The sequence below is a fragment of the Papio anubis genome, chromosome 10 (genome assembly GCF_008728515.1).
Source record: "Papio anubis isolate 15944 chromosome 10, Panubis1.0, whole genome shotgun sequence".
NCBI classification, from domain to species: Eukaryota; Metazoa; Chordata; class Mammalia; order Primates; family Cercopithecidae; genus Papio; species Papio anubis.
In genome coordinates, this window is record NC_044985.1 from 5592504 (window position 1) to 5616418 (window position 23915).

General features: G+C 39.5%; 1 protein-coding gene across 1 annotated transcript in view; it reads right to left on the reverse strand.

Moving 5' to 3' along the window:
- Positions 1–23915, reverse strand: part of CNTNAP5 (contactin associated protein family member 5) — an 832800-nt gene that overhangs the window by 112347 nt on the left and 696538 nt on the right. The window contains exons 15-16 of the mRNA XM_031651151.1: positions 23515–23754; positions 15334–15558 (exon numbers count right to left, since the gene is read on the reverse strand). Of these exons, the coding sequence (XP_031507011.1) occupies positions 15334–15558; positions 23515–23754 (465 nt within the window). The remainder of the gene's footprint in view (positions 1–15333; positions 15559–23514; positions 23755–23915) is intronic.

Below are 23915 nucleotides of genomic sequence, written 5' to 3' on the forward strand. Positions count from 1 at the left end.
AGGAGGGAATGGAGGCAGGAAAAAAAGAGGATTCAAGCAAAGGTAAGAAAATGTCCAAAGACCTAGAGGAAGGACAGAACATGATGCATTAATCGTCTGAGCATAATTTAACATAGATAGAGAGTATAGTGTAGTGTGAGAATCATAAAAAGAAAGGCAACTTCAGAGGATAGCAAGAGACTGGGATTGAGGAGAGTTTGGAGATGAGCCTGCAGGCAATGGGACACTATCAAAAAATAAGTGACATGAATATATTTGAATTTTTAAAAGATCACCCTGGTCAGAATGAAGAATGAATTAAAAGAATACAGGCCTAGAGGTTCGGAGAAGTATTTGAACTCCATGGCAGTAATCTAATTCCAAGATTAGGGTGGCCAGAACAAAGATAGCCAAAGTGGGAGTATGAAGAATTGAATAGATTTAAAGAGACTGTGGAAGCATGCAATATAAGTATATTCAGTAAAGTGTGGTGACTGATGGACTCCGGAGGGGTGAGAAAGAGGAAAAGAAGAGTGACACTTGTTTCTGACATGGACATTTGGGTGAATGTAGAACATTTATCTGAAAAAGGAAAAATTCAAGCAGAAGCAGATCTAGCTGAGGGGTTGGAGTGGTGGGGAGAGATTGAGGTAGAGCTTGAGTTCATTTTGCGAAGTGTTGAGTTTCAGAGGACTAGGGGACAACCAAGTAAAGTTGCCCGTGTAGGTAACTGGGACAATTCTTTTAAGGCCAAATAGACCTACCCAAGCTAGGCATATAGATTTGGGTTCATCAGCATACAGTAACCAGTTGAAGTCATGGGAATGGGACTGGGAATGGATGAGCTAGCTCAGTGACGGTATATCTTTCCTTCAAAAAAAGAAAAAACAAACAAACAAAAAAACAGAGCTGACACAAAAAAGTCAACATTTAAAGGGTAGGCTCAGGACAAGATATTCATCCAGAAGACTGAGAAGTGGCCAATAGAGCTCCAACACTCTTGTAAGGGCATGTGTCAATGAAAAGTCTAACCCTGTAAAATATTTGAAGAGATTTATTCCAAGTGAAATATGAGTGATCATAGCTCATGACACAGCCCTCAGGAGACCCTGAGAACATGTGCCCAAGGTGATTGGGGGACAACTTGGTTTTATGCATTTTAGGGAGTTATGAGACATCAATCACATGCATTTAAGATAACCACTGGTTTGGTCCAGAAAGGCAAGACAACTCAAAGATGGGGCTTCCAGGTTATAGGTAGATCTACAATTTTTCAGATTGTTTGAAAGACTTAATATCAATAGAAAGAATGCCTGAGTTATGATAAGAGGTTGTGGAAACCAAAGTTTTGTCACGCAGATGAAGCCTCCAGGTGGCTGGATTTAGAAAGAATAGATTGTAAATATTTCTTATGAGATTTAAGGTCTGTGTTAGTGCCAAATGCTAGTTGGCTTTTCCTGAATTCCAAAAGTGGGGAGTGTATAATGAGGTATGCCCGACCGGCCCTTTCCTGTCATGGCATGAACCAGTCTTTGAAGTTAACTTTGGAGTGCCCTGCCGTAGGGAGGGATTCTACTCAGATGATCAATCGGGGGTGGGGGGGCTTCAAATTTTATTTTTGGTTTACATATGTGTGCTCTAGGTAGCTCATGAGATTAAGGCCTGAACCAGATCTGGCAATGAGGAGCTTCTTATTAGCCTTAGCATGAACTATTTAAATAAAATGTGCTTAACCCTTAAAAAAGGGGTAAAATCATTTGTTTTTTTAATATATATATAAATAATATAAATACATATATAATGTATATATATAAATATATGTGTGTGTATATATATATATTTTTTGAGATGGAGTTTTGCTCTTGTTGCCCAGGCTGGAGTGCAGTGGCACAATCTCGACTCACTGTAAACTCTGCCTCCCGGGTTCAAGCAATTCTAGTGCCTCAGCCTCCTGAGTAGCTGGGATTACAAGTGCCCCACACCACACCCAGCTAATTTTTTTGTAGTTTTAGTAGAGACAGGATTTTCCATGTTGGCCAGGCTGGTCTTGAACTTCTGATTTCAGGTGATCCACCCACCTCGGCCTCCCAAAGTGATGGGATTACAGGCATAAGCCACCGCGCCCCGCCTGTTTTCAGTTAAATTATTTCATCATGTATTGTTCCATTAATTCCTTCATTCACTTGTTGAAGAACTACATTAACTGAAAACATCAAAAGGGGGCATATGTGCAACTGTCCACATAGTCATCTCATGTGTCTTCAGCCAATATCCTTTAGATATTTATACATAGTTATTGGTAGGGGAAAAAAAACTAATTTTCTTTTAACAAAACTGTAAACCACTTTCTTTATAATCTAACAATAGATTTATTTGAAGCACTTAATTTTTTATCAACGTAATGCATTTATAAAGTCAAATAGTATAGAAAAACTGAACATAAGAAAGCAGCTGTTGCTTCACCCTCTCGCCTTCCTCTTCACATGCAGTTACTTTTAGTTCTATTACTCTTCTTGCTATTTTAACTGTATTTTACTAAATATGTTGTTATTTCTTGATTTATACATTTTAGATATAATCTTTTGCCCACCAACATTGAAAATGAGGAGCTGCCTTTCTGAGACCGAGTCACATAAGAGCTCCTCTCATGCTTTCTGTATACGTCTATCACCATTTTGGTGAGATTGGTTTTCAAAGTCCTTATTGTTTGTCTGATATATGCATGCAAGTGATAAAGCTGGTATTTGTTACTTGCATACTTTTTCTAGGATCCTCCTTCCAAATGCCCTGTTTTCTTGTATCTCATTCTAGACCTATAGACTTGGTTTCCTCAACTTTAAAATTCTTAACCTTCTGGGCCAAATAATTCTTTGTCATGGGGGCTATCCTGGTTTTACAGATGTTTTGCAGCATCCCTGGCTCCTACTCACTGCATACTCGTAGTAGTCCCATCTTGACAATGAAAAATGTCTCTGTATAGTGCTAAATGTCCCCTGGGAGGGCAAAATCATGCCCAGCTGAGAACCATTGACCCAGACTGTTTTTTCTCTGTGACATCTGCATAGCTGCAATCCCGAAGTACCTGTCCTGTCCTGTGGTGGCTTCTCTGTTTCCTGGGTCTCGTGTCTTTCTTTTTTATATACTTCTTTAATTGGGTGAACCACGTTGTAACAGGCAATCTTCACGATGACGTCTAATAATCCCTGCCTCCTGGTATTCACACCCTTGTGTCATTTTCTCCCAGGTTGGGCTAGGCATCCCTTCTCCATTTAAGGTTCTAAAAGACTTTGATTTCTGTTTTAACTGTCCTTGTGTGTCCTCCCTCTATACCCTTGCCCCCTGTCCTCCATTGTTTCTGGGGAAGCCAGATGACATGCTGTTTAAGCAGCTCTATTAAAAAACCAGCATATCAAGCACCTGAAATCTCCTGTCAACAGCCACACGAGGGAGCTTGGAAGCAGATTATCACGCTCTTTGCCCAGGACAACAGTTTGACCTCAGAGACACCAAGAGCTGGAATCATCCAGTTAAACCAGGCTGAGATTCCTGACCTCTCCCAGAACTATATATGGTGATCAAGGTGTGTTGCATTAAGGTGCTAAGGTTGGTGGTAGTTTTTATGCAATATCAGATAATGATGCATATCAAGTAGAGTCCCAGGAAAGATATTTAGGAAGTCTTCAATAATGACATTACACACGACTGATAATTTGACTAAACATAGAATTCCAGTTTGCAAACCATTTCCGCTTAGAATTGTGATATTTTTCCACTATCTGCAAATGTCCAGTGTTTTTCTTGAGGAGTTCCATGTTTGTCTGCCTCCTGATTCGCCTATCTTTAGGAGATTTAGGATGTTGCCTTTGCCTTGGGTATGCCGTTTTCTATGCACTGTGCTGGGTAAGAGAACAAACTTTTACATCAGTTTTATTCTATAAAATATTTTCAATATATATTTGCTAACACCTTCTCCACATTTATTCTCTCTTTCTGTAAATGCTATTAGATATTGGACGTTACATTTTGACCCTCTGATTTTCTTCTTTGTTTCTGATTGCCCACTTTTTTGCATTTTTATTCAACTTGCTAGATTTCTCAGGTTTTATCTTCCACCTTTCTAGATTTTTTAACAAATTTCTCTATCACATTTCCAAAAATTCTTTCTCATTGTTTGCCAGTTTTATTTTAAAGATCATGTTCCCAGCCGGGCACAGTGGCTTGCACCTATATTCCCAGACACGCAGAAGGCTGAGGCAGGAGGATTCCTTGAGTTCAGGAGTTTGAGGCTGCAGTGAGCTATGATTGCACCACCGCACTCCAGCCGGGGCAAGAGAGAGAGACTCTGTTGCTTAAAAAATAAATAAATAAATACCATATTATTGTTTTATGGGTTTATATATTACCCTACCTAGGTGAAGATATTATGTTGTTAATGTTTCTCGTGTCTCTTGCATCACCCCTGTTTCTCCATTACCTTTGTTTATTTGTGTGCTTTCATTGTCACCTTTCGTCTTGGAGGGCTGGCGAAAGTACTGAATAGCCTTGGTTATTTGTTCACACTTATGACTGAGGCACTACAAATTGGACTGAAGGTCCCAAGTGCAGAAGCTACACAGGTCAGTAGATGGGCTTTACTGTCTGGTGATCATATGGGTAAACTACTTTTTTCAATGAGGGGACATTTCTATAATTCTGGTTATCACACGTTTTTCATGGGGCTGTTCAGTTCTTTCATGGTCAAGGACTCTTATCTCCTGTATAGAGAAAAAAGGGTCTCACTATAAGAGCTCTGGGAACAGGACCAAAAAATAAGACTGGGGATCCCATAGCCCAGTGTGCAGACCGGACTTTATTTCCATATTTAGCCCAGTATCTTCACCTTGCCCTCAGCTTTGGACAGTCTTTCGTTCAACTTCTGTATGCTACAGAATAAGCCTGGGATGGAAGTGAAAAGGAACTTGCCTATTAGCCTGAGCAGGGAGACTGTTCAGCAAACACTGGGGCAGAGGCAGCCTTCACTATTCATCTGCTCTTCAATTTCCCACACTGAGTTCATGTTTTTCACTCATACTAAATTATCTTCTGTTGTCTTTGTCTTTTCAATTTCCTACTTCTAAAAATTAAAAATTATTTAATTGCTTTGTCTTTTTTTTTTTTTTTAAAGACCAAGTCTTGCTCTGTCACCCAGGCTGGAGTGCCGTGGTGCAATCTTGGCTCCACTGCAATCTCCACCTCCCTGGTTCAAGTGATTACTCTGCCTCAGCCTTCTGAGTAGCTGGGACTGCAGGCATGTGCCACCACGCCCGACTAATTCTTGTATTTTTAGTACAGACAGAGTTTCACCATGTTGGCCAGGCTGGTCTCGAACTCCTGACCTTGGCTTCCTGAAGTGCTGAGATTACAAGCATGAGCCACCATGCCCGGCCTGCTTTATGTCATTTTGAAGGAGTTTAAGAAGGGAGAGATAATAAATTTGCACATTCATTCTCCATGTTTAAATGAGAACATACATTTATTGCATGGAATTTTTCTGACCAAAAAACAAAAAAACCTGGGGAGCCCTATTAATACTTGAAAATCACTTGTTCCAAGAAAGTAGCACTCCCCTGTGTGCTATTCCACTACATCATTTCAGTTGACAGTGGCTGTGGGATTTGGTTGGTGAGTCTCAGAGCTGGGGGCTCTTACTACATCCTGAAACTTGCATTACAGAAATTCACACCAATAAAGGCGTGGTATTTTTTTCTTGACTTGTTAGTACGGTGTGCTTCCTTGTGCATCAAAGTGCGATTTGCTAAATATCAGGAGATATGTGGCAAGTTCCTTTATTGGCATTGTGTTTCTAAATCTTTCAGTGGTGTTTTAGCACTCCTGATATATTACCCCATTATTATTTCTGGCTGGCCACTCTCTTGAACGAAGATCCACAAGCAAGGCATCATGGTGGTGGGGTGCACAGGAAGTGAATGTGGCATTCCTAGACAATACAACCTAGATGGGGGCTCAAGCAAGAACCCCCCCAAAAATGGCAGGTTCCTTGAGAGAAGTACACACAGTACCATGAAAGGTCAGAGAACAGAGCAGAAGAGTTTACAAGTTAAAAAGTAAATATAATGGGCTTTGATTTCCAGCCCCACTGATCCCTTGCTGTGTGTGTCTTCTTGGACAAGTCATTTAACCTTTCTAGGCCAAAATTTCCTTGTCTGTAAAACAGGGAAATACTAGTACTGACTCCATAGTCATTGTGTGAGAATGAGATGAATTAATGTATGCAGACTATGAAAATTATGCCTTGGCACCTACTCAGCACTTGACAGGTATTAGCTGCTAGGAAACATTTTCTAGCTGGAAGATCAAAGACGGTGGTATATGCCTGGTGTTAGGAATTTGAACTGGATTCTTAAGGCTGGAAACTATCCCCCAACCTATCTTTCCACTGCAGCTTTAAACAGGGCATCTGACTGCCAGAGCCCTCATTTCTTAACATCGAGAGGTCAAGCTACTTATTAAAGTGGAGACATATCTTCAATAACTTTGAATTAGGAGAAATAATGATAATTCAAGGCCTCCTTGCTGGACAAAAGGTAATTAACTGCACAGAGAACCGAATAACCCTGAGCTCGGGCCTTTCATTGAATTTGTTTCACATCTCAAGATGTAAGTATTTACAGGTCAAGTGCTCTAAGAAGAGTAAAAACATGTCTTTTCTCTGAGAAAAGCTTTCTTCACACTGACTCCAACTATTTTCTTAATCCTTAAACCTCTAATTAGAGTTCCAGTCCAAAAGCTAAACATTCAATCTCCCATTTTCTCTATCCCTGGCTTACAAAAAAAAAAAGTAAAATAAAGGTAGTTTAGTAACCAGCCTGTTCTTTGGTCTGTTTTGTAACAACTCTTCTTTGTATTTTTGCCACACCTTTCAAGTGAGTTTCTCCAAGCCTTTTACAGACAGGATCTCATTAATGCCCCACCACACTGCTGGGAGACCCTTGACCAACACGATTATCCCACATTTACAGATGAAGAACTAAGGCACTTTGTGTACTCCTTTTTTCTTTCTACAAACAATGAAGCATCATAAGGGCAAATAATAATTATTCTGATTCTCACAGTACAGCTGTAAGCAACCAGCCTTGCTGAAAAAACAAACAGTTGTTTAATTCTTGGAAAATTTCTGAAGAGTTGTTTAAACTCGGAAAGTACCAAGTGAGAAGACCTAGAGGCCCTGAGAACGTAGAGCCACAGAATGCCAGCTCTGCAGAGACCCACTCCCCAAGCAACCCTGCCTCCCACACATACATCACAGGTGGCAGGACAGAATCTCAAAAAGAATGTGATTAAGAACTCAATTAATGCAATGGATATTCAGGCCTATTTATACTAGAAGATTTTTGAAATGCACCAGGACGAGCTACTCCCTCTTCCTGATACAGCCCCATTGTCATCCTATAATATCTTCTCATGGATTCTACAGGGCATTTCCCCTCTCACTATATATGTAACTTCTCCTCCTACTAGATTCAAAATACATTACATAAATCCAAGAATCATGAGAGGGGAACTATGTGCTAAGTTACTCTGCCTCACACTGATGTTACAAAGAGGAAATTGTATATTAATCTTAACCCAAAGAATCTTTCTGAAGCCAACTACACCATATTTATCTTTCTACCATGAACACATAGAACAGCATCTAGCACATGGTAGGTATTATAGAATAAATGTTTGTGTCTCCACAAGATTCATATGTTGAAGACTAATTCTAGTGTGGCTGTATTTGGAAAGGAGGCCTCTAAGGAAGTAATTCAGGGTAAATGAGGTCATAAGGGTGGGGCTCTGATCCTACAGGATTAGTGTCTTTGTAAGAAGAGACACCAGCAAAGCCCTTCTGTCTCTCTCTCCCTTTCTCCTCATGCACGAGGGAAGACCATGTGAGCACACAGGAAAAGGTGGCCAACACAGAGGCAGGGTCCTCACCAGATGCCAACACTGCCAGTACCTTGAACTTGGACTTCCAGTCTCCAGAACTATTAGAAAACAAATTGTTGTTGCTTATGTCATTCCGTCTGTGGTATTTTGTTTTGGCAGCCCTGGCAAACTGAGACAGTAGGTATTAAACAGATGTTTGTAGAGTTGATTGTATTTTGACATTTTTGTTGGCTTTATTTCCATACTAGCTCTTTGCTGAGGGTCTTAGAGGACTGACTTGGAAGCTGCCATTGTCTCTATTTTGATTTTCTTTGATGCTGGCACATACTGCCCAGCTAGCTCCACAGCCAAAGTTGTTGGGGTTGAGGTGGGGAATTTCCTTGTGTTTGACTATGTTGCCCCAGGTGTATTGTGCAAGGACTAGCCCCGCAGTGAGCAGAAATCTTTGTTAGTTCCACACATAACTCTGTTTCCTAATTATCATAGCTCTCTCTCTCTACACACACACACACACATCTCTCTTTATTTTAGAAACATCAGAGAAGTTCCCTGAAGGTCTGTGTCGGGGGGCATTTGAGAAAGTCATTCTTAAAAAGGTTTTGTTTTCATGCTTGTATATATTAAAATCTCTTTCCTATGCCTGGAAATAGCTGGTATTCAAGAGGACACCCTGTACCTTATCTTTCTCCTTCTTCAGGGTAATGTCCCATCCAGGCCCAAGTGTTCTGCCTCTAGGCACTGCACATTTTCATTTCCTCTTTGTATTAAATTTTAACCCCAAATGCCCTAAATCCAATGTGCTCTGATAACCCCAGGATGCAGATCATTCATATTATTACTTATACCAATAAGGAAAAAAGTGTGTTTTATAGTTTACAGTCTGCACAGCATAGTTACTTGCATCATCTCATTTGACCTTTGTCCACTCAGTTGGCTACAACAAAATGTCATAGACTGAGTGAGTGACTCAGATAACACAATTTTCTCAAACTTCTGGAAGCTGGGAAATACAAACACAAGTGCTGGCTGACTTGGTCCCTGTTGAGAGCTCTCCTCCTGGCTTGTAGATGGCTGCCTTCTCAGTGTCCTCACATGGCATTCAAAGAGAGAGCGGGAGACAGAGTTCTCTAGTGTCTCCTGCTTTAAGGACACTAATCCTGTCAGATTAGGGCTCCAATCTCATAATTTCATTTAGCCTAATTACCCTCTTACTCCAAATACAGCTACACTGAGGGTCAGGGCTTCAACACATGGATTTTGGGAAGGGGGTGGTTCACAACTCAGTTCATAGCAATCTTCTGGAACTTAGGAGCATACCACAAAATCAAGCATAAACAACAACAAAGAGAAGAGAAAAAAAGATGACCCAGATCCGGTATTACTCAGCATGCCACTGTTTCTCCAGTCAGGCCCAACCTTAGCACCCTAATCTAACCCTGTGATAATGGAAGCGCGCGTTGTCTGCCCTTATCATCCATTGACCTTCACTAGGAGAAAGTAACGAGGAGGACTCTTTATCGCCCTCTAGAGATCACACTGTGTCATAATCGCATGACAGTGAAATGGATGATGAAAGTACAAGAGATTGTTGGAAAGCCCAGAAACGTAGGCAAAGAAACAACTAAAACAAAGTCTGGGAGATAGCAAAAGACTATTGGGAATTTTCAATTCAAACCCAGCAAAGTGTTGCTTGACACAAGCCCAGAGACTGAAGTGGTCAGGGCTTAGTAAGGCTGTCAAAATAATCCTTCCAAGGCTTGCTTTTCCCCTTCTGTTTATCAGGATTCTTGTTGCTCTGAGGAAATCAAGCATATGCTGGTGTTAGGGAGGGGCTATCTGGAGGCAGCATTACACTTTGAAGGGCTTCCATAGATAGCAGTAATGGCAGGGGTGTTCTAAGGTCAACTCAGCCCTGGCTAGCCACTGCAGAGTTTTGTGCTTTGAAAATGCTCCCTCCCTGGCTTCCTTCTTATTCTTGCCTCCCTTGGATAGTGTGTTCAAAATATAAAGTGTCACAGTTCATCATTATTCCCTCCAAGGTGTGTGCAATCACAAATGCAGACAGTGCATCTTATGAATGCATATGCTTAAAAAAAAAAAGATTGATAAAAAGAAATCCTGAAGCAAAGTCAGGCAAACCATTTGGTGCTGGAGGGCAGTTGCACAGCCGCCTCAGCAGGTGACCTGGGAACCTTATTTGGATTGTGTACCCGAAGAATTTCACCATGGATGGATGGCCCTAGAGTTAGTGCATATTCTGAATTTGACGTTGCATTTCTATCAACAAAGAAGATGATGGAAGAATAGAAACAGAAATTGATCATGACGCATATGTAGATTTCAACTGCAATGTGAATAAAAAGGAGAAAATGAAGAAAAATCAAATAAATATCTGTATTTTTGTGAAAAATATAATGTCTGCTGGAGAACACTAGTTTATCTTTCATGACCAACTGAAGCGTCACCCTCTCTAGGAAGCCTTTTCTGACCTTCTCTCCCAGAGATAATTGATCATCTTTAACTCACTCTACCTAGAACAGAGTTCTACCTAGCATCTATGACATTCGGTTGTTTTTATTTATGTTTCTGTCCCATAACTAGATTTCTTTCTTTTTTTTTTTTTGTTTTGTTTTTGAGATGGAGTCTTGCTCTGTTGCCCAGGCTGGAGTGCAGTGGTGTGATCTCGGCTCACTGCAAGCTACGCCTCCCGGGTTCACCCCATTCTCCTGCCTCAGCCTCCCGAGTAGCTGGGACTACAGGCGCCCGCCACCTCGCCTGGCTAGTTTTTTGTATTTTTAGTACAGACGGGGTTTCACCGTGTTAGCCAGGATGGTCTCGACTCCTGACCTCGTGATCTGCCTGCCTGGGCCTCCCAAAGTGCTGGGATTACAGGCGTGAGTCATCGCGCCCGGCCAACTAGATTTCTTAAAGCTAGGGAAGGGTCCTTTCTGTCTGTCTTTGTCTCTCCAGTACATGAGCTAGTATGTGCCACTTGGTAGGTGTTCCATGGATATTTTCTGAGTTGCAAATTTGAAAGAAAAATCCCCACTACTGTGGAGAAGGCAAAACCATCACACAATACAATTCTGTGAAGGTCCTGTGTATCTTTAGAATGAGCTCATCTCCCTTTCTGGACCCCTTTCCTCTCTTCAAGACCCCTTCTCCTCCAACTGTCCAGACTCAAGAGAAGTTGTCTGTGGCCAAAGCCCCAGGTTATGGAACTAAAACCGCCTTCTCTTTCCTAACAACTCTGACCTCAAAATGTCTCTCTTTCTGCCTCTGTTCTTCCATTACAGAATTTAAAATTATTCCTTTTTATTTAGGAAGAAGTACCTGTTTTCCTTTGAAAACACAGCAGCAGTTTAACCTGAATGAGTCTCTAGTTGGAGAAATTTCAAGAATAATGATAAAGGGCAAAGAAGAATTCCAACCCTGGAAAATCAAACCCCTGCCAGGGAGAGACTTATAACCATGGCTTTGAATCACATTGACCTTCTTTCCTCTGGCCTGTTCAACTATATTAAATGAATTTGCAAGCTGAGAATTGTGTGCAGTGTTTATGCAACTCATCCACCTTACTCCACCTGCTGACTTCTTAACCCAAGAGTGCTGAAATTAGAGCCATTGTGCAAACCTGGAGGCGGATACTCGATTTTTTTTTGGAGAAAGCAAAATGGGCTCCCTATAAGAGTGGCCCTCTCATCATAATTTCCACCAGATTCCCAAGGCTATCTTCAGTCACAAAGGCTAAGACAACTGGACTAACAGAAGACTCTTAACTCTTCTCAGGGAGGTTTGAATCAATGTTATCATAAAAGTTCTCACAGATAATAAATAACCTTCCCCTGTAAACCCCGTGGTTTTCCGATTTTTTCACAATCTCTAATAATCTTTAACTCTCAATAGTATTTTCGCAGGTATAGGTTTTCATGACAGTGTATCAAAATAACATTAAAATATTCCCAGTTCTTTATCATGCAATGCCCACCCCCATGATTCTCTGGTAATTAGGTCAATGGCCTAATGGAACAAACATACTGGGAACAAGCTGTAAGAATATCGATTCTTTATTCCTCAAAGCAACATTTCAAAGTCTGCAAATGAAGCCTTAACAGAAAGAAATATTAATGTAAGACTACACAAGAAGGGAATAAAGAATCACAAAATCTAAGACTTGGGAAGAAACCCAGATGTTATTATTTTTTTCCTGTCGTCCACTCCTGCGATAGTTATTATGGTTTCTCCAACAAATAGTCATGCATTTTCATTTGAGGACCTTCAACGGCAAAGAATTCACTACCACTGAAGGTATTTTGTTCTACTGTTATGACCCCTGAATTTCTAGAAGATTCATCTTAAAATTTAGTCAAAATCTCCCTTCTAGTTAGATTGCTTTAGAAATCTGGGTAACACGATTGCCTCCTCTATCTAGATTGCCTTTCAAAAAGTTAAAGGCAGATTTTTTAGTCTGTCATTCCTTATCGCCTTTAGACAGCACTTAGTCCTGCTTTTCTTTGCTTATCTTCACAGTTCCTGATACTGTGCAGTTTGACTAGTAATTGCCCAGAGAGTTAATGAAAAAATGAATGATTGAGCACATATCTTAGTTGTATCTCTGCAGTATAAGGAGATGGCAAAAGATGCCCAGGATTCTAAACAGGGCGTCTTTCCCACAACCTACTGCTGTGGGTTCCCTGGAGCAAGGTGTGGTGGGGGTGTTCTGAGCTGGAGTGGGGAAGGGGGACACTCTTTTAATAACAATGTCCTGGACATCCATCTCCCATGAGTTAGCCTGAGCTAACTAAAATATATAAAACCTAAAATATATAAAACCAACCTGTACCCTGACTACTTTGGGCACACACTCTCAGGACCTCCTGAGGACTGTGTCACAGACCATGGTCACTCATATTTGGCTCAGGACTCATACCTGAACTTTCACACATGCCCTGAGACCTAAGCTTAAACAATCATACAAACAAGGCACAAGTACCTTCTTGACTCCTGCATGTAGCCAGGATTTTAAAACGTGCAGAAGCCTATGGGATCAGGCAGCTTTTAATAGAGTAAGACTTCAGGATGTAAGAAGATAGGGGCAGGGAAGAATTCAAGAATGCTTTCTCAATTAAATAGATTCACATTATTTGAAACACTGTGCATTTTAAAAACACTCTTTGTTTAGCCCTGGTGGTTAAGAATACAGATTATGCCACCAGACTGAAGAAGGGAGGGTGAATCCAGCTCTGCTTCTTACTTGCTGTGAGATTTTGAAGTGCCTCAGTTTCTACAACAACAAATCAATCAAGCAGGGTTGTGATGAGAAGTAAATGTTGTGTGGATTAATTAACATAGTGCTCAGTACAGAGTTATATGTGTGTGTGCAATTTGATACAATTATATTCATTACGCACTGTCTGTCTTTATGGCAGCTGTATGTCCCTAGGCATGGCCTGACAGGTACAATTGTGCCTATGGAACTATACCCAAAAGATGTTTTGGAAAAAATCTTGCATTGGTTGTAACCAACCATCTTACTATGGTCCAATGACATCATTAGAAGATGATATTATTTAGAATGAAGGCTGCTGGCTAACTATTGGGAATCCTGGATTCTGGTCCACACTGTGCCATATATTACCTCGTTGGTATGTCCACCTGCTGAACTTCTCCATGCCTCAGTGTCCTCCATCAGCTTTATCACCCTCACAAAGCCCTGATGGGCAGAGTCTAAGATCTGCTGTGTTGACAGAATGGTCCTAATCATAATCACACAAAGGGCTATTGATAAACAGATCTAATTACCCAGGGTTTACCCATCTCTCTTGTGGGTTCTTGAATTCCAGATGGGCTTGGAATGAACATTGTCATCCTAGTCTCTATTTCTCTCTATTTTCCTTCCCTTCTATTTTTCTCTTAGAAAGAAGGACACTTGTTACATCATGTGGTCCATCGTCATTATTATTTCACTTCAGGCCTGATTCAGCATTTGATCATTTCTTTATGCCCACACATTATTCATGGCTTTTGATGTTGTAAATAGCTGGAAAGCAAGATGAATTAAAGCAGAATAAACCCAAGAAAAAACAAAGCAAGATAATCATTGAGAGTTTTCTCCTAAGGCCTGGAGAGGACTCTGTGTACGGGACACACTCCAGGCTTCCTTTCTGCTAAGTCCCACCACTGTCTGTGCAGAAACTCAGTGGCACGGCTTGGGCAGAATCTGCCAAGCCCGAGCCCCATCTCATGACAACAGCAGATGACAAGGGGAAGGAAGTTGTATTCTTGATCACAGTACAGTGTTTTTTGAGATCATACTATTGTATGTTCTACCCCATAAGGTTTTCATCTAATAGCATTCCTGCCATGACTGTATCGAGAATAGTCATCCTTGCAGAGTGGAATTAAGCAGGATCAGAAGAAAATCTTAACTCATAGTAGCCATCCTAACTGCTGTCATTCACCATTCCTTGCATGAAGTGTATTCCATCTTGCTTATCACTCTCAACTTCTCATCTTTCATTTTGTCCAAATTCTTTTCAAAATCTGATTCTCACCTACTACTTAAATTAATAATGGGCAATTTAGGTGCTAGAACCTATTAGATACCATGCAAATTGAAAAATGATCTCTTCCTCAGATACGATGATATTGAGCTTATCACTAGTTTTGAAGCTTAAATAATAAATAAAAATTTTTTAAAATTAATCGTTTATTTAGCATTAGGAAAAAAATGCCTTGTATTTTTGTGAATTTTGTATCAAGTTGGAGTAATTATTAAAAAGAGAGGAAGTGATAACATTTTGATTTATAAAACAATAGTATTATAGTTTTGTCAAATAAAATGCCCCAAATCTTTCTGTTTCAAAATAACAAATGCCACAGTTTGTCATTATCTTTAAAAAAAAGCCTGAAAAAAAGAAATCTGATTCTCAGAAGCAAGCCAGCTATTCCCCAAGGTTATGACTTATATACTAACTACTTCTCTGTAAGACCTGGACAATCGCCTTCTATTAATACAGCGTGCAACTATGCTCGTTGTTTTAACAGTCCTCAGTAAAAAAGACTGCAGCATAGATGACAAAATATATGTGGCAAGTGTCCTTCTGAAATTCAGATATGCTTATGATCTTCTCCTTTGTACTTAATGGATTCCAGCACAGAATAAATAATAAAGAATCACTGCGATCCAGCTGAGGCGAATTAAAGTCAATGCATTTGAGACTTCAGCAGTGAATTGACACTGGCCCTGAATACCAATTGCAACTCATGAAGGTAAAGTATAATCAAGGATTTGGCTGGAAGTCTGGAAATAAGCTTCCCAGGTGGGACCAACTTGAGGTTGAAATTATGCATAGTTCTGGAGGGCACACACTGTCCCTCCAGCCTAGGCTGAGACTCCACTGAGCATCATGCCATCACACTCACCATTCTTGCAGAGCAGAACAGCCAGGAAGTCCTGAGAAGAAGAATTGACAAAGAGCAAAAGACTGGGTGTCTGGGCTGTCACAAAGCTAAAAGCGATGTTTTCCTTGGATGGAGCTGAATCTGTGTAAATAGCTGAGGATGACAGGCTTATATTCTTGGTCACAGGATACGGTTCTTGAAACATGTAAGTAACCGACGTGCCAGCCTCAAAAACAGCAGAAACCTCTGTAAAATATAAGAGGGAAGAGCACACATTGAAATATTTAGGTCCATTGCTCATGCTAGCCATAACTGCTTTCTCTTGTTTCCTATGCACTGGGCACTGTGTGAGGAGTATTACATGCATCAGACAACATGTTCCCCACAATAATTTTGAAGTGGCGGAAGTCACTATCCTTATTTACAAATGAAAAACTTAACGCTCTCATAGGTAACAAACCTTGAACAGGGTTGCAGAACCAGAAAAGAAAGCTCAGGTGTGCCTCCTGTGGTTTAATTCCAGCTCTACATACATCTGCAAAATAATGACCATGTGCCAGGCTAATTTCCTGAGAAGCAAAGATAACATGTCCCTGCTTCCAGCATAGTGCATGGAGAAATATACTGGAACCATCTTACTCCCAAAACTGAGAACTTGACAGTTTTAGTTTGTGTTCTTCTTCTGGTATCTCAGGGACATTGTGGATGGTCTCTCAATACGGAGCAAGACATTCGGGTGAACAGCAGTAATTCTCTATGATGTTGGGTAAAGTGTGAAGAACAATGAAAACAGCAAAAAATAAATTTATGGAAAAAGTAGAAAAGGCATAGATATCCAACTCTTAAACTCACTTTTTTAGATGTGTAGGCATTAGTACTCAGTTCCAAAATATAGCCAAGACTTGGGTAAATAGGCTTTCCTATGGGAAACAATCCCTCTAGCATAACACACTGAATGGAGATCTGCCAGCACCAGGAAGAAATATCAGATCTAGAAACTGATAAAATTCATTTAGCGGGATCTGTAAATCACCCAACCTCCTTGAAGAATGCTCTAGCACACCAACTGTTACCATGTTAGTGTAGTGGAACTAGCACTGAGCGAGTCAGCACTGGATATGGAGTCTCACTTGATTTCATCCCGACCATGTGGTCCCAGGCAAGATAATGAACTCTATGGAGAATGTTTTCTTATCTGGTGAATGGGAATCATAACACCTACCTCATCAGTATTTCTCTGATGTATGCGAGCTGATGTATGTAAAGCACTTAAGAGAGTTGCCCAGTACAGTTTGAATTTACGGAGTGTTAGAAGAGAATTTAACCTGAAGCCACCCCAATAGACTCTATACAATATATTCATTTATTAACTGCTCATCTATCCAAATGCTGAGATGCTCTCCTTAGATCAAGGCTGCTCTTGAGTTCACTTTACATTTTATCTCTATACAGTAACAGAGTGTGTGGGGAAGGCTCTTTCACAGGGCAGCACAGCTTAGATCAGGCAGCAAACCTCTGCCATAAAAACTGCACAGTAAACATGAACCCATATTGGCATGATTAATTTCCTTTTGTCCTAAATGGCATATGGAATGTTCTGAATTCCCCATGAAAGTCTCTGATTGAGTTGGTGGCACCTAGAATATAATGATACCTGGCTTTTGCTTCCTAATTCTATTGCAAATGTGTTCCACCTTGTGAAAATTCTGTAACAGTCTGTTACTGTGCCAAAAAATTAAAGTTGCATATTTATGCATATTGCCTAGCAGATTGGGAATACTAGTTCGTTTATACTAAAGGTTCAGTGAAAGCATTTTGCATTTATCATACAGGTTACAACCTTGGTACTCCTGATTATAAAAATACGCAGCAGACATCTGTGACAGTGAGAATTCTGGTTATCATCAGCTTGATTCAAGAATTTTCCTTGAGTAAATTTTCTCAGGGATATTTGGTCTGCATTTTGAGCAATGGCCTCTTAGTTAACAAAATAAAGGACTCTAATTTGATATTTGTGTGTCTGCTTAAAAGGAAGTAAAATTCAGAGCATTCTGTTAGGAATAACATAAATACAGATATAGGCATATACAGGATATTACTTTTTTCTTTATACTTAAGACAATAAATTAAAAATGAAAAGCATTTTGTAATTAGGGATGTCAGACCAAATTTCTGTTGTCACTCTTCCTCCAGCTCCAGTTCTAATTATTTTTAATGTTTAAATATTGTCTGTTTTATCATAAAGCTAAATTCAGCAATACACCTGGACTCTATTATTCTTTCAGTTTCTTATACTTTATAATCTAAGAGTATAAGCTTTTGATCAGATGAATTGAGTTAGCTGAACATTTAAAACCACCGGCCAAAAAGGATAAAGACACTTAACTTGAAATTGATTTCAAATGACCATGATGCTTCTCCAAGGCCACGAAGCCACTATCAACAACACCCCTTGAGCACCCGCTTGGTGGAAGAACCTATGCTAACTAGGTTCTGAGATGGTAAGACACACATTTTTTAAAAACTAACATCTGGAGAGGGTGTGGTGGCTCATGCCTGTAATCCCAGCACATTGAGAGGCCGTGGTTGGATCACCTGAGGTCAGGAGTTCGAGGCCAGCATGACCAACATGGCAAAACCCCGTCTCTACTAAAAATACAAAAATTAGCTGGGTGTGGTGGCAGGCTCTTGTAATCCCAGCTACCGGGGAGGCCAAGACAGGAGAATCGCTTGAACCCAAGAGGCGGAGATTGCAGTGAGCCGAGATTGCGCCACTGCACTCCAGCCAGGGCGACAGAGAGAGACTCTGTCAAACAAAACAAAACAAAACCAGAAACCAAAACAAAACAACACAAAAATACCAGTGGACCAATGGAAATTAACCTTGGGCTTGATGTGTTAGTGACAGAGACAATGTTTTCCAGAGCTGGATGTCTCTGAGAGAAGAGCCTCCTGAGACCTGCAAGGGGATCTCCATATCGACAGGGCATTGATGGGTGACATGAACTAGGAGGAGCTGGAAATGGGATGGTACTGGAGGGTGCGTCTCTGAGCTTCCATGGGGCCTGTAGACTTGGAGATAGAACCTAAATCTACCCATGTCCTGCAATCACAGAATCCCACTCGACCTCAGGTTACTCAAATATAAATCAGGATGAATTCAGTCTTGGGGGGTGAAAGGATTGGAAGAAAGTACGTAAAAGCACAGCACATAGTAGGAACTCAATGAACAGTAGCTGGTTTTAATAATAGTAGTATAATTCGATTTGGAATTAGAACAAACAGAAAGACCAGTCCTGGCTAATGAATAGTCTAGAAATTACCCAGAAATCATCCAAGCTGTAATTAATTTAGATAAAATCAAACAAACTAAATAAAAATAAAACAATCGGAAATTTGAACACTGAGAAATTATTTCAAAAATTATTATAATTTTCTTATGATAATGATCCTGTGGCTACGTGTTTATCATGAGTGCTTATCTTTTAGCAATACATGATGTAATATTTATAGATGAAGTAGTATTATATCTGGGATTTTCTTCAAAATAATAAAGGGGGAGGATAGGAGGTGAGTGTATCGATGAAATAAAAATGATCATGTGTTTGTAACTGTTGAAGTTAGATAAACAGTGAATGGGAGTTTTTAAATTCTTCCCTGTCCTACAGCATACGTTTGCCATTTTTCCATAATAAAAAGTAAATAAATGGTATAAGTTGAAAGGAATATAAGTATTAAATGATTTCTGGACAGATTTTTGGCAATATGTAAAGAGTACCCAAATGTACATACTTTTGTTTTTTCACTGAAATTCTGTTATTAAGGAAATAATCAATATATGTGTTTATCATAGCATTAGTTACATACAAAATTTTAGATAATGAAAAATTTCAATCAATAAGAAGAGCCAGTATTTAGTGAGACTTTACATGCCGTGGGCATGTGCTTTGTGGGGTGCTCATCGAATGTTAAACACGACTCCCTGTGAAAGAGTTCTGCACTTTCCACAACTCATAGATGAGGAAACCAAGGAATCTTGACGTTAAAGTACACAACCAGTGTCACATAACGTGGACTGTAGACGAACCAGAACCTGAACTTGGGCAGGGGTGGTGCCAGAGCTCCATGATTTCTCTGTGAGTGGTAATGCTCTGGTAAAAGGATGGATAAGAAAAGGCAGTAACACCAGATGGAACATATTGCAGTCATTAAGACGAATGTTTACAAATACTGATGACTTACATAGAAATGCTTTTGAAAGGAAATACAGAAAATCCAGAATATAAAATGTAATGGACAAAATTATCTTAGTTATATTAAGTGCAAGGGGAAAAAAACTAGAAGGAAGTACAAGTTCCCTATTAATGATTATTTCTGAGTATTAGATTGGGTTTTAACTTTTCTACATTTCTAAATAAATTTTCAAACAAATTTTATAAATAATTATCTTACGTTTTAACTAGGAAGAAAAACATTTAAATTAAAACACTATGACAGTCATATCCAGATTCTTTATTAATGGTGTGTGTGTAGGGGGGATAAGAGAGCTAATGACAAACACACATCAACAAATGGTGTTGAGACAAGGATATATCCAAATGCAAAAGATTAAAGCTGGACCCTCTACCTCACAACAAATACGAAAATTCACTCATAATGCATTAAAGACCTAACTGTGAGAGGTAAAACTATAAAACTCTTAGGAGAAACCATAGGTATAAATCTTCATGATCTTGGATTAAGTAAGGGTTCTTTAGCTATGATCCTAAATATATAAGCAAAAAAGATAGGAGACTAGGGAAAATGAATTTGATCAGAATTTAAAACTTTAGTGTTTCAAAAGACACTATGAAGAAGACAAAATACAACCCATAGAACTGGAGAAAACATTTGCAAATTATATATCTCATAAGGGAATTATATTCCAAACATACAACAAATTATTACAACTGACTAGTAAAAAGAAGAAAAAATTTAAAATCTACAAAAGATGTTAGACATTTCTCCAAAAAAATGATGTATACAAATGGACAATAAGCGCAGGAAAAGATATCCAGTATCATTAGTCATTAGGGAATGCAAGTCAAAACCACAATGCAATAGCATTTCATATTCATTAGGATGTCTATTATCAAAAAGTCAGACAGTAAAAAGTGTTGGCAAGAAGGTGAAGAAATTGGAGCCCTCATTCACTGCCAGTGAGAATGCAAAATGGAGCAGCCGCTCTGAAAAAGTTTGGCAGTTCCTCAAAAAGATTAAACCTATAGTTACCGTATGACACAACAATCTCACTTCTAGGTATATTTCCAAGAGGATAGACAATATGTGTCTGCACAAAAATGTGTACATATTTATAGCAGTGTTATGTATAATAGCCAAATAAATGAAACCATCCCAACATTCATTAACTGATCATAGATGAATGGATAAACAAACTGTGGTGCTTTCACACTATGGAACACTCTTTGGCAATTAAAAATGAATAAAGTAATGATGAATGTTATAACATAGATGAACTGGGAGAATAGTATGTGAAGTAAAAGAAATCAGACACAAAAAGATCACATACTATATGATTCTATTTATATGAAAGGCTCAGGATGGGCAAATCTACAGGAAAAGAAAGTAGATTAGTAGTTTCCAGGGATGCGGGAAGAGGTAACTGGGGAGTGGCTGCTAATGACATGGAATTTCTTTTTGAGATGATGAAAATATTCTGAAACTGATGGTGGTGATCGTTATACAACTGTGTGACTATCCTAAACATCACTGAATTATACACCTTAAAAGGGTGGGTTTTATGATGTATAAATTACATCTCAATAATAGAGAGAGAAAAAAATACACAAAACAAAAGCTGCATATTTGAAGCGATGGAATCCTATTACCATGTTCACATATAGAATGAAATTAGGGTCATAAAGAGAAAAAATGAAGCAAAGACAAGCTAGATGGACCTCCTGACATTTAGCAAGTTAGTACAACTTTATGAACCCCTAATAAGTCAAATTTAGATGTTAATACCTGCTCTATTTGTTTGGATGAGGAATATATGTTGCAGTTAATGACTAGTTTATTTTTTATGATGATTACTTCTTCGTACTATTATGAGAAACGGAAAAATGGCCAATGAAACATAGTTCTGACCTAGGAATTGATAATGAAAAAAAAGTCCCCAATTCTATACAAGATATATTCAGTAAGTACACACCATCTCCTTGAAATATACAGTGCCATAGTAAGTTGCATGGAAGGCTGCACCAGTCGCCCAACAGACCACCCTCTGTTCAGAACCATCTTGTAGCCTCCGGCTCCCCATTTCAGTTCCGGCCGCATTTCCCAGAGGCAGTTGGCAGGGCTCAAAGATGTGACCAAACAGGCCATCTTACATACATTGTGAGGACTAAATATAGAGGGAATCATTTTCTTAGAAATATCAGAAAGAATGAACAGTTTGGAAATAGTAAACTACAATGCACATGAAAAGGCTAGGCACACATTTGCCTGTGTAACTTGCAGATCATAATTAAAAGTGGGAGGGAGCACAGAGATGTTGCAGCATGTGCAGGGAAAAGATCCAGGGCCGAGGACGGAAGAAAATTAATAGGAGTGGTTTTGGAGAAAGGAGACAACAACAACAAAAGAGAAATTAGGCACATTTAGAACAATATGATCCAAAAGATCTTTGAATAATGTCCCCAGAGAAATGCAGAGAGGTCTCCTGTTCATGTTCTTCCAAACAAAAGTCTTGGGTAGAGATGCTGAGAAGAATGCTTGTGCATTTCAATGCCTGGGTCTCATGGTATTTATTGTTTGTGCTCCTCCTAGCGTGTGGGATGGCTTTAAGAGGAGCATTCACACTTCTCAGGGGAAGTTGTTCGGACACCTCCCCCAGTGTGAATACCTAACAGCACTTCGCTTGTTTAGTTCATAATATGAGCCCCTGGAATGGAACCTGTTTTATTTTAAGTTTCCATGCAGTTAGCCCTAAAATTTTTACCATTAATTTTCTTCCAAGAAACATAACATGCTCTTTGGCAAGAATAAGTAAGTAATTCAAACTAATTGAGGAGAAGGCCCCTGTATGAATGAATGGAAGGCTTAAACTATAGTATCCTTCAAAGAAAACAGTGAGTGCTTTTTTTCCCTTTTGTTTCTAAGTTCCAACAGTAGTAAGCTGGACTAAATAAACGATTGTTTTGTAAAGGTGCTTTGAAGATGTGCTTTAATGAATTGAGAAAAATTATATATAATTGCTATGATTGTTTGTTTGTAAATGGTGTCTCAAAGTGGTTCAACCATTTTATTTGAATAATTTAAATGCTGCTCTTGAAATATTGTTTACATTGTTTACTAAAGAAACGTTTCTCCATCAATTAAATAAACTTTTAAATATTGCAAAAATTGAGAGTACACCAAATATTTCTTATGTTTGAAAAATACTACGTATTCATACTGAATATTGAGATTTTCTAGTTTCTTGAGGTATCTTGAATTTATCTAGAGAATTTACACAATGATCCTCATTCCTTGTCCAAGCTGTATGTCCATGATTATTAATTTGTGTCAATGTAATGAATTCATGAGATTGTGAAGGGGTATACAAAAAGCCCTGGAGCAGAAATTTTGACTTTCATGTGTGTTTCAGTCCCAGCCCACCAATGAACTGAATATGAGCCTTCAGACAGGGCTTTTAAAGCCTCAGACATTCGCTCAAGTCACCTGCAGAATAGAGAGATTTCACCAAATACATGGTGCTGTGTTTACTAATTTACTGATACTCTCTTTGTTGTAAGAATAATTTAAGATGGCTTAAGTATCTCTAAGGCTCCCCCAGGGCTAGATTCTACAATCCTTTGATTACATTTGCAGACAGAGGGATTGGAAGTGGACATATTAATGTGTTCACTAACAATCTAGCTAACAACAGAAATATGAGTCCACCTCTTTCCCTGCTCAACCGGCTTTTTGGCCACGGGCAGGGTGTTTTCCTGTAATTATCCATCCAGTTCAGTTGCATTGCCAGTGAACACACGCAATATCAACAAGTATACGCAATTATGTTGAGGAACTATGCAGACTCTTCAAACAGAGGGAGAGTAGATGATAAAGACTGTCTCAGAGTGTGAGTATCACATGGCCTGATCATAGCATGTAGGTGATATAGCACTGCACTCAGGAGAAAGGGAGCGCCTAAGGTACCTTTTTTGCAAAAGGGCCCTTCATAAGGTGAGTTGGTGCAATCACATAGGTAGCCATTGTGCTTCTCCACACACTTGCCCCCGTTGTGGCAGATGCTGCCGTAGCTGCTGCAGTGACCCGGGCAGCCTGGCCTGACTCCAGATGTGACCTTTGCCCTCTCTTCCAGGTCCAGTTTCTGTCCATTCAAGTGTAAGGAGCGAATGCATCCTAGGAAGCCTTTCTGTCTGGATGACGTTCCCCCTAAGAGGTTAAATAAAAGGAAACAAATGTAAGGTATTATAGGGCTCAATACATTTAGGTTTAATGTTGGCATGGGTAAGAGTTAAGTAGTCCTCTGTTGTCATGCAGGGCTAAATTGATTTTTTATTAAAGTTTCCAGTGAGAGTTGGAATTCCAAAGAG